Here is a 12,287-nt window from a genome sequence, read left to right on the forward strand (position 1 = left end):
CACTAACAGAATATCAGTAAACTGAATATCAATGGCGATATCTTTCTCATTTACATGATGAGGTGATGTCAGATTACAGAAATCACAAATTGACTTGGCTTTTACTCAGTTTGAAAACATATCCACACAAAGTCAGATAAATGACAGGAAAAGCTAAAGACAATTTTTCTACTTCAAAAGTTTTCTGTTTTGTTTAAAGAAAACCCATTTTAAAAAAAAGAAAACCAAATCTATTGACATATCAATCTTTTACAACCCCATAGTAGATGCAATACGCTACTTAAATTCATATGCAAAACATCGTGTTACTTTGACTGTTTTTCTAACTGCCAAATGACCTTGACAAAATCAGTTTTGATATCAATAAAAAAATGTTCCACAGTCCAGAAATGGTCTGCAACAATATCATGTTAAACATTGTATCCCACCACAAAGATGAAAAAAATGCAGGTCTTTCAGTCAAGGTGCTTATCTCTCTTAAATGTCTGTAAATATATCTGGGTAGAATAAACATCACCCATTTGCCAACTGACAAAATGTACATTTTGCTTTAAGCCACAGTAACATGTTTTCTCAGGTGTGTCAGTGCATTTCTTTCAATGTCGATGTGGCTCTGATGCAAGGTGGCAAACGGACAGAGGGTTGTGATCCCGGCTTAAATCACAGGCATGACACCGTACATCTGAACATGTATTATGTGCAAAAGCCACAGAAAAGCTGTAAAAGAATGACTTGTTCACCCGCAGAATGAAAGCTCCACTGGCTCTGTAATAAATGTAGTTGTTAGTTCTATTGTAGAATTGCATGTGCATTTCCCACCACCTGTGAGGCCTGTTTTTTTTTTTTTAATAGCAAAGGGAAGTTAGAAGTTTAAAACGCTGCAGAAGCTTTGCTGTATAAAATAAAGTCTTGCACTCTGTCATACAAATATACATATACTATGCAGTGGGCTAACAGGACAGACAGGAGTCGAACTGTAAAGGCTCAATCTCTGCAATGCGTCTCTGAGGCAGGTCATCATCTATGAGATGCTGGGATGGGTACAAAACAATGCAATGCTTCCTTCACAGACAGTAGCCATAAGCCCAATCGTACAAAACAAAGCCGGAAAAAAATAACTGTATAAAATATAAGCTTAATTTAAATCATTAAATACTGTACATATCCAAAGAATTTCAAAGCTACAGCAGGTGACCCCCATACCGTTCAGCAAAAGGCAAACATTTCGAAAAGTACTCACAGAAACATTAGCAAAAATGTGGGAGAATCCAACAATTGCACCCCAACTTACTTTCTTGTTTTTTTTTTTTTCTGATCACCCAAGCCCAGTTGTTGGTCCATGTTTTGCATATTTAGATATCTAACACTTTAAAAGTCACCAGAAATGCTGTACAAAATGAGTTTTAAAATTAAATGCAGCACACCAGTATAGTTCCTGTAGATATCTGAATATGTAGTTTATGGATCCACCTGAGTGAAAGTGCCTTCAGCAGCTACTGCCTTGCGGACGGAGAGTGTGCCTACTGATCCCTCCCAGAGTGGGAAAATGACAGACAGTACTGTATGAGACAATATAAACTTTGTTAGTGTGTTTGGCTATATAGAGGCAGATATTCACACAGTAAGCATGTGGTTTTAAAATGAGAGGATCTCTTTAAGTTCAGAACCCAACATCTTCAAATTATTTCTTTGCTTTTTTGTTGAATCCACAGGATGTAAGCATTTTTTTTCCTCTCTTGGTATATGCCCGGTAAGGAGAAGCCTCCCCGGTAAGGAGAAGCCTCCCCTTTATTCTAGCATTTGTATTTTCTTCAGTGTGCGACTTTCACAGCAGTCAAACGGTAAAGACTCAACACAGGCCACCAGAGAGACATTGTTCTTCCACAACATGACTGAGGATGTCTCCTGGAGTCACCAGCTCGTCAAACACAGAGTCTGCTCCTGGTTTGAATCTGGTCTGGAACTCAGCAGGGGCTTGGAACTCTTCTGTGCCCCCCTACCCCACCCCTCAACCCAACCCAACCCAACCCAACCCACCCAACCACATGTGTCCATCAGACTCAAAGTTTGGGCTGGCTGCCTCTAGCTACTAGCAGTACTACTAGAGTGCAGAGCCCCATGGCCCCCAGCCTCTTCAGCAGAGCCACGTTGTCTTTGGGGATGACCACCTGGGCCAGGTCGTTGGTTATGGTGGAGATCTCGTGAGCCACACACACAAAGATGAAGGTGCTGACCATGATGTTGAGTGAAGGATTACCGGGGATCAGGACTAAAACTCCCTTGGTGTCTGCAGCCAGCCAGATGTGGTACTGGCATATGAACAGCTGGGGGAGACAAAGAAAAACATTTCTGATGCTGTTGTGGTGTAACGTGTGCCGATCATAGACAGTATGAAACATGAACAGTCTCAGTGAGGTCACCCATTGGTTTCTGAAGAGGCAATTAAAGCCTGATGATGGCAGTCGGTGTATTGAAAATGTTTTGATCAATCTAGAAAAGGGCAAACAACTACAACATGCCCACCTGTCAGTCAATAACTCCTTTCCCTAATTATGCAAATGTAAGCTTAACTCCTCTTCTAAATATCAAAACTAATGACTTGAAGTATTTCAACTCCCACAGTTCTAATCAATTAAAAGAAAAAACCTAGCCATTAAGACGAAAAACGTTTTTGGTATCAGGTTGTAATCATGTTTATTTGTGATGTAAAACCGGGCATGTTAACACTGGACAACGAGAGGTTTCCTTGGCTTTTGGAGCCAGCTTCAAGTAGACTCTCAAAGAACTGCGTGTTTTACCCTAAACTTCATTTTTCACCGCTGTAGGTTGCTGCTTTGTGCATATTCCTTTTAAGTGGCGCAACAGAACATCACATACAGAGCTGTAAAGATTACGGTAGGTCTAGCTTTTTTTTTTTTAAAGTTCATAGTTCGTCTCTATCCTGTTATTTAATCACTAGTCCCACCTCATTATATTGCCTCATCAAAGACATTTTTTATGGCTCATTTTTATTACTAGATCACCTTGGCAAGGCCTTTTAATGGCTATGTAATTCAACTCCTTTACTTTATTGTTCTCAGTGAACTAACAGGTCTGCTTACCTCAAGGGAGATCTTTCCAAACCATGCAAAGAATGAGCTGTAAACAGAGCGGGCGTAGCCGGGAATATTTCTGATGAGAATAAAGGCCAAAATCTGTAGGGAGAGAGAGAGAGAGAGAGAGACATTTCTAAGAGTCAAAGCATGAAGACACAGTGGAGAAACTAACAATCTAATGGGGGCTGGAAAATTAGTCTATCCTGGTCAAAATAAATAAATATATGTTGTTAATGACCATAATGAGGCAACTCCCTGGTTGTGACTCCTTATCTTGTCATGTGATTAGTACAGTTTGAGGACAAAGAAAAGTACACCAAAGACTCAGCTAGGCAATTACCTCCACATTTTTCAGATTGAGATCAAGAAAAGTCAAAGTAAGAGAACTCTTAGATGTATCTGTTTTACTAGAGGACAAGATATTAAAAGAAAGTTGTACCTGGACCACAGAGATGTACGGATGCATCTCATTGCATTCCGTTTTGGTTTTGCAGCCGCTCGCCCATATTGAGTAAGTCTAGAACGACGAGGGGAAAAGAAGTAGATGGGTAACAGGATGAAATCCACACTTTGGGTTGACTTTGTTTAAAAACATGACTCTCATGTAAAACCCAGAGCTGAAGTTGTTATGTGGCAAGGCAGCTGCCAGGTGTGGCCGGTTATGTATTGTAAGTATTCACCCTGCCAGAAAATCAGTTGGCCTAAGGTGCGGTTTTATCATCTTTCATAACTCAAATAAGGATGAGCTAGTAAACAACCTGAACAGACTTGCAATATAATGTTGACATTTTAAAGTAAAAAAAAAAGTAGTAAACATGACAGTTAAAAGGTGTTATGTTAACAATGATCTTAAGTTCAAAAGCTTTAACTGCAGTATTAAGACTGATCAAAACAAGTATGACGAGGCTTACTATGAAGAAGACGACAGACAGGAAGAGAAGCAGGTTGGAAATCTTGGCAGAGAAGAGAGCCTCGCCTTTGCCCTCTGCTAGCACCTGGCACTTCTGCAGCACCAGATAGATGAAGGCGAATAACATGCCATGGATCACCGCCTGCAAGAGAACATCTACACGTTAAAACTACTTCATGAAGTTTGGAACCTGTTTCTTCACTTCAATGCCTCCTATCATGTCTCTCATGAGTTGGATTTCTGTTTTTGTAGCAAAACACATTAGACTTACAAATCTGTCCAGCTTCCACCTGAACCACCACTCGTGGATGCTCCCGTTCAGCTCAAACAGATAGGAGATGGGCCACACAGAGAAAATACGCTCAAAGAAGCCCTGTAGTCACAACAGCAAAACATCCATATCACATTAAAAAGGAACTAAAAATTAGAAAGGCAGATTGGAGTAGCTTCAATAGCATAGATGTTATCGAAACAGGGACTGGAGAAATGGTACATTTTAAGCCAATTTTTTTTTTCTTTTTCAGGCTTCTACGCCTTTATAAGAGAGAGGACAGTGGATGCCGTCTCAGGGTCAAACCCAGTGTGCCTGCTTCGAGGGCTATAATCTCCCATACATTTTTTACAACATGTCACACACAGAATATTGTAACTGGAAAAATTCATATATTTTTAATTCACCCACCTGTGAAAACGCAAAGAAGCAGATGAACAGCAGGAGGCACAACAACTTTGCCAAGACGCCGAGGTGCCACATGCCACTATCTGCTCAGAAAACAAGAAAGTCATTGTTGTAAAATATTTTTCTGTTCACATTCATGTTTTAGAACTATAAAAATACCGATGGGACACAAGTAAGCTGAACAAATGAAGTGATTCATTTTATAGTTTGAATCAATTGGGACACCTACTGTTTGCTTTCTTCTGAAGGATCTGAGGCCACATGGCGAGCGATGCGTAGATGACGACAAACCAGAAGGTGACCAGTGGAACAAAGTAATAGGACTGGTAAGGTTTGTCCATGACAAGACACAGCACCACGACCAGGAAGTTTAGACGGAAAATGACCTGCATTGGGAATGAATATGAAATAATTAGACAATTACACACCAGGAATGTCAAAGCTGAATACATGTATTTGTAATTTGTTTAATAATATGATGGTTTCTGGCTTAGGTGCTAAAATATTATGAGCATTATTATCAATAGGACTAATTACATTAGTTGATGGCAGAGTAATGAACTACTGTGAAATCCTAGATCATTTGTAACCGGCTGTATCCTCACCTGGCAGACTCTATAGAGTCCAAAGTCTCCTTTGAGCCAGAAAAATGAAAAGTGTCCATAGCCAGTCTGAAAGAGGTATGCAGCCACCAGCACACGCACGTGCATGTAAACTGGTATAAACTGAGAGACAGAAATAACAAGATTTAGGATTGACAATGTCTGTATTCACTTCATCTGAGCAGGTTACTCTCACATGGACACGTCCAAGAATTCTTGAACACTTACAGCACTGGCTCCAGATATATGATATATCAGGATGACCAACTGCATCCAGCCTTTCCACTCATCGGTTTGCTCTCGGTTGAGTAATTTGGTCTGTTGGAAAGAGAGAAACACATAGTACTCAATTTACAAACGTTACCTACACTTTGATCACATTTACAAACAGTAAGGTTTTTTTTGCGGAGTTATTCAACTGTATGTTCCCTACTTCACTACTTCCCTACTTCATAAAACTCGTCGATGCTTTTAGGGGAACTAGACTTTATCATGTCAACTGCAACATTTTGAACAGTTAGGAACAGATATAGACATTAATCAATAAACTAAACTAGTCAAAGTCCCCTTGCATCCCAACTTCAAACTACATCCAAATATAGAGAGGTCTATGAATTTGTGAATGAGTGGAAAATAATACCAGACAAACTTCTCCTTTCTTAACACCAAGTTCAAAAGTACTGAACTGAATCTCACCTCTTTACTGTTCTCATTGTAGAACATGCCCAGGACAAATATATAGATGAGAGGGATGAAGAACGCAGAGTGTGTGTAGTACTTCTGTTCTTTCATAAACACATCGGCTCTGTCACAGAGGTAAAAATAGGCCATGATGATGCCCATCCTGCAGAGGGCCTGGAAAGGTGCCTTTGGACCCGGGGGGGCAGCTGCAGATGCAGGCTTCTTCTCTTCCAGGCTCTCCACATCATGGGGCACCGCTCTGCGGTGTCGGTTGGAGCCAAGGAAGTGGAGGACCACGTAGACCACGGCAGAGCCCAGGAAGAAACATGCTGACAGCTTCTGAAGGAGGTTTGGGGGTGAAAGCGTCTGGCAGCAGGAGCCATCAATGGGCTTGAGCATTTTGTTGCACACAGAGTTCATGAGGACCATAGCTCCCTGAAAAGAGGATCACAGGGTGGGTGAAAAATATGACAGAAATAAGAGGTAGTGTATGATGTGCCAAGGGGCCGTGCAATACGTCAATATGTCACAGCTGTAGGAAGGTTTGTCACACCATTGGAGTGTTTTATCTAATGATTGAAACATAATCTTCCTGCCTACCACATTCATGGTGCCCTCTGGTAGGTGCAAGCCATCTTCTGATTGGTCGATGGTCTCGAGGGCAGCCTGGCGGGACGCAGCAAACAGCTTGACTCGGGACCTGCCGTTTCGCTTGCTGCCATTGAGAATGTCTTCTGCTGCTTCATTGTATAGAGCCAGCTGCTGGTTGGTGATCATTTTCCTGCTGTCACTCAACACCTCCTCATTCACAGGGTCTACGGGACAGAAACATGATAGTGCATTATGCAGTGTTTACAGACAGAGAGGCTTAGTCTACAGGGTGTGTATGAGATGTGGATATTATTGCATGAGATACACTTCACTAAAGATGTTTGCCAAATATCAATATAAACAACACAAAAAGGAAATTGGGATTGAATATTGATCTAAATGTCTTTTTTTATATATATATATATATTTTGCTTGTTTGCTGATGAACATGCATCAAAGTTTAGCTTCCACGGAGCAAAAATATGGAGATGTGACATACTGTAGGTAATCATGAGCAACCAAAACATACAGTAAGGTAACTTTAATTTGTGTTTGATGGTGGGAATTTACTTGGAGTGTGTGAACATTTTGGAATGAATGCCTTGAAGTATCCAAGTTGTTCAATCTGTAATCCCTTTTGACATGAAAGCAGTGATCACGAGAGATTACGCCCTCTTGAAAAGGGAACAGGCAGTGACACTACACATTCAAAGCAGGCAGCTAAACTCACCTTGCACGACCCAGTAGACCTCTACATGCTCAGCCAGTTTCTCCAGGTGCACAGCGATGCCCGTCAGGTTCACTTTGTACTGCTGCAAGCCCTCGCTGCTGCCACTGTGATACTTGATGGACCACTGTGGTAAATGGATTCATAGATGGTATTAGCTTCAACTTGAGCAACGTCCTTATCGTTTACTTTTTTTTTTTTAATGTGCAAACATTGCTAACCAGTAAGTAATAGAGCTTACTGTGGCAGCTCCAATGACGACAACATCTGGCTTTACTGACGCTTCCTACAACACGAGGGAAGTTGCAAATAGAAAATGAAATCCTTTGTGTACACATGACAACTTCAAGTTTATACAACATCCTGGATAAACAATGCTCCCTACTAACAGAACTCAACATTTTTACTCACGTGCGTCCATGCCATCAAGCGCTCTTTCATGGAATTATTTGCCTCTGGATACCACAGGAAGTCCTGCGCACAAAGACGAGATGTTTATATCTTCTATCAACAGTTTTCACAGACCGAGAACGGGAGATAAAAACACATCCAGAAATAACTTACCACATTAACAGAGTTAGACTCATCTTCAAAAGGAATGTCCTCGTGCTTCAGACATAACGTACATGGGGACAGACAGAGAGAAAGCCTGTTAGGAATATAGTCTCTCCGCTATCCGACCAAAATTAGCAACAGCTGCTGCATAATTTCAATGCATCGCAGCGCTGCATTTTTTCTTGATGTCATTGTTGTCTGAACACCTATTTAACGTTATCTAGACAACTAGTAGGGAAAAGGGCTTTATCTCACATTAGGGCTGCAGGTTGTCATTTTGCTAAGTCATTTGTACTGGGTTTTATCATGCTGAGAAGCAACAGAACTGTTTTCAGTTTTTTTCCCAGGCAGAAAAGATTTGAAAAAAATCAACTGAAGAAGCGTATATGAGCTCTTTCAAACATGCCTTGTTGAACCTTGAATAGATCAGTAAGAAAATACCAGCTGGATTCATACTGTATGATGTGATAGGGTATTTTCAAATGTATAAAGACAGATTGTTAGAACAAACTTAAACAAGATACATTTGGGTTACAGATAGAACATTTGAGTGTAGTGGAAAAAAAGAGCAATGTCAGACAGACTGCACTTTATCATTTTCAGAGTCACCTCACATCTGTAGCTCTTTTTGCAGTGCTGAAAATTGACAGAGAAAAGCCCTTGATTTACATGGTGCAGTTTCTCATGATTACCTTGATTCCACCTGCTCTTTGCTCTGGATCAACAATTTTGATGAAGGAGTAAAATAGCTGCCTTATTCTTGAATCACCAAGAAAGGCCACCCGCTTTTCAGCGAGGCAGGTTTTGGCTTCACTGTAAGACAGAAACTGTAGTGAGGAATCTGAACACCATAAATCCTAAGAACTGCAGATAACAATCATTTCTGTACTGCGTGATTTTTTAAATCTCTTAATAAAAATCATATCTTCATAAACTAAGTCAGTCTATAAGATAGTGTCTTGTCAAATGGTTTTTCAGACATGCACCTCTCTATTACACACTTGGATCTTTGTCTAAAACATGCTGTACACTCAGTAACATTGACGAGTTAGTGTAACTCACGTGCTTTTGTATTTGTGCATCATGCAGCCATAGGGCTGCCATACATTCTCCCCCAAGTAGCGTCCTCTTGACAGCAGCCATTCACATGAGTCTCCGCCTGAGGACAAGAGAGAACCTACCCGTAAAACAAAACAAGAAAAACCTCTGCCCTGCATTTCACTCATGTTTCTCTGACTGTGACTGAAACTTACTGTCTCAATAGTGCCCTGTCCTTTCATTCAGTGCATTCAAAGGACTTGTATACAATACTCGGCTAGAGGCCACACTATAACATACAGCCATCAGTAATTTAGCTCAACCATAAACCTCTCCAGCTATTCATTTGTGTGCAGGATGAATGGGACCATCAGCAACTGAGTAAATCTATAGTAACTGGGGAATATGAAGGGTCTGCTGGCTAACAGGAGATGTGGGCATTTAGTGTCATCGTGAGCAAAAGCAGCTGCTCTCAGTGTGAACACAGAGGTCTCTGGCTCCAGTGTCCACTCTATGCAGTCCAGCTGGGAGGTGGATGGATGTCTGCCATGCTAATATTTCTCTGTGGTCCGACTTAAACATTGAGGAATCGCTGCCAAATCAAGACATAAGCCTAAACCTTTCCCACCTGATAATGAGTGTCAAGTATTTATCTTTACAATGTCAAATCCACAGACTGGAGCAGGCGGCTCACAATAAGGCTTTCATTAGCTGAAGTTTGTGAGTTGTTAGCGGTGCGGTTTTTAGACAAGCTGACTTGGTACTGTAGGAATAACTAGTCCTCTTAAAACACTAAACCTCGTCAAGTCAATTGTTATCTATATGAACCTACATGCAGTGTCTCCAGCAGTAATCAAGCGTGCCCTGACAACAGCAAACACAGCTCAACGAGTTAGCTTTATCAGGCTAAGCTAGCAAGTCAAAGCCGATTTTTAGTTCGTGCAGTTTAATAACTCGCCTAAACTAAATGCAGTCTATCATCACAAGCTTATGCATGCACTGTCAAATGTGTGTGAGCGGCATGTCTCACCCTTTTAACGCAACACCAGTTAATGCACCCGCAAATATAAGCGCTCAGACACTAAACCCTTGCTAGGTAGCGTTAGCCATGCTGGAGTGTTTCACAGATTGTAGCTCGCATAAACAGGATGACACTTACCTCCATGATACCGCGAAACTGTGTGAAACACGACGAGTAGAGCGACGAGCACCAGCGATATTAGTTTGGCATTTTTAATGGTGAAATGTTGATTTATTTCGCGTTTGCCCAGGCTATAGGCCAGGACCGCCATCTTTGCTCCTCCATGACAACAAGCACCTGTGCAGCACTGAAGCGACGGCGCTGCTCCGGCTGGACGGTCTGCCTCTGCAGCCTCATGCGACACCGCCTTCTGCTCCATCACTGAAGCAGGTGCAGTCTGGACCGGAGAAGACAACCTAAAATGACACAGCACACAGTAAAGTGATTTACGAGTTTGTCAGGGGAGAACAGGTAAGTTATCGGACCTTAAATAACTTCTTTTTCTTTTTTTCAAGTTGCCAAACCTGTTTCACGAAGGCGTGGTTATCTCCGTATGTAGTTACACATTTACTGTGAGGTGTGACTGACATTTAGCCCCCGGAGTCGTCATTGTGTTGAACTTTAATTATGCAAAACTATGTCTAAAGTCAGAGAGCTTGAATGCAGTTTTCCTCGTTTTGTATGATTGTTGGCCTTTATGTGACATAGGCGTATTCTTAAAATATTCGAGGGAGTGTACCTGCAGACATACTTCCTATTGATAACCAGCTTTGTGTGGTATGGTATTCGTATGCAGTATCTTTCTTGAGCTCCTTTAAGAGTAGGTTAAAAAAAACAACACCTGTGTATGCTATGTTGTAGCCTGGGAAAGTGTCATATTCATATATCAAGATCGTCATATTCACAAACTCAGAGCAAATATGTGTGGGAAACTACGGAAGCGCATTGCATTCACCAAAGAAGAAAAACAATTAGACCCATTATCTCGTAATTACGAGATCCTGTCTGGTAATAACGAGTGTGAGAAAGCTGTAGCTTTCCTGCTTAACTATGCTGGATCTTATTGTGTAGAACTCGCTGCAGGTGATCGGTAAGAACCACACGTCTTTAATTCCACTTTGTTTATTCGTTACCACCACCACAGCCGCATAAATCCTGTTCTCTGATGAATCAGTGGTTCTGCATAAAGTATACACAAAACAGGCAAGTATAAACAGACTTCTTCACAAACAGATACAGTTCACAGCAAAGACATTGTATGACAGGCTTCTGAGCATATCGAAATAGCTTATTCATTTACATCAGTAAGGCTGCACTGCCCTCTACTGGACACAATTCACAGTGACTTAATGCCATGTGCATGTCCTGCTAATTAACGAACAGATATGGCTACAATGCCGCCATTCAGCATATCTCCTTATCAAAAACGTCACCTAATAATCAATAACTGAACTACAGTATATTGCCACAGTCACACAGAACACATGTATTCTCATCTTTGACGAAGATTATACAGTTAGCTGCTAATACATAACCAGTGAGCCAAAACAAACCTGTGCTCCATTAGCTTAACAGGCAAAATATATGAAAAAAGTGAAAGTGAAAGCTAAAGAGGAAAAACACTGGCAAAGACGTCCACCAGAGGGCGCCTTTTTCACAACGAGATCAGGATCTCATAATTACGAGATAATGGGTCAAATGTGTTTTTTCTTCGGTTAATGCAATGCGCTTCCGTAGAAAACACAGTGACATGATCACCTCTGTGATCAAGAGATCTGATTGGTCAGTGGGCGGAGTTTCAGGTTGTCTAATCTTATCCCCAAATTCGGCAAAAGTTAGCCTCAGGTGATCTTACCAGGTAAGAAGTGAAACACATTTGTAGTCGTTAAAATTAGTTTACAGTCAAGTTACCTCTATAGGATACCCGAACCTGATATACCTGCTTCGGCAGTAATACAGGCTTTGCTCTGTAGGCTACATGACTGCTGCACTGTCACTAACTGGTATTTAGGCTACTGTGGCTTCTTTTGACAGAAAGTGTGCCACATCACTCTGTACTCAGCTTTCTCATTGTTTTCCTACTCTTCTTTACTTTTTTGTTGCACCTGGGTGAGATAGAAAGTTTGAAACTAGGCCCTACGTCTTACAATGCTCTCAGAAACATCACCAGTGATATATCCGGGGGTCACAGGGTTTTACGGGTCTCGAAACATCAGACACCCGGGCGACCCAGCCGTGCTAAGACCTCGGCTTGTCTCTGAGTTGATTTCCTTCACAGCTCGCCCTCTCCTCAACCACAGCCACCTCGAGGCCCTCTCTGCTGCCTGTGCTGTGTATGATGACCTGCCTCTTCTGGACTTCTGCGATGCCCATGAGATGGTATGTTCT

The 12,287-nt window shown here is 41.5% G+C and overlaps 1 protein-coding gene across 1 annotated transcript; it reads right to left on the reverse strand.

Moving 5' to 3' along the window:
• Nucleotides 1-1,805: 1,805 nt before the first annotated feature.
• On the reverse strand, nucleotides 1,806-10,338 carry casd1 (CAS1 domain containing 1). Its single transcript, XM_061059843.1, has 18 exons — nucleotides 10,038-10,338; nucleotides 8,903-8,999; nucleotides 8,533-8,653; nucleotides 7,850-7,894; nucleotides 7,697-7,759; nucleotides 7,527-7,571; nucleotides 7,289-7,412; nucleotides 6,568-6,782; nucleotides 5,983-6,402; nucleotides 5,515-5,604; nucleotides 5,290-5,409; nucleotides 4,914-5,070; nucleotides 4,688-4,767; nucleotides 4,277-4,378; nucleotides 4,007-4,147; nucleotides 3,535-3,612; nucleotides 3,102-3,194; nucleotides 1,806-2,324 (listed from the first exon to the last, which is right to left on the reverse strand). Exons 1-18 carry the CDS (start codon nucleotides 10,276-10,278, stop codon nucleotides 2,061-2,063), a joined length of 2,496 nt encoding a protein of 831 aa, XP_060915826.1. The 5' UTR covers nucleotides 10,279-10,338; the 3' UTR covers nucleotides 1,806-2,060.
• Between the last annotated feature and the right edge of the window lie 1,949 nt (nucleotides 10,339-12,287).

This window comes from Labrus mixtus, chromosome 16 (assembly GCF_963584025.1).
Source record: "Labrus mixtus chromosome 16, fLabMix1.1, whole genome shotgun sequence".
NCBI lineage: Eukaryota > Metazoa > Chordata > Actinopteri > Labriformes > Labridae > Labrus > Labrus mixtus.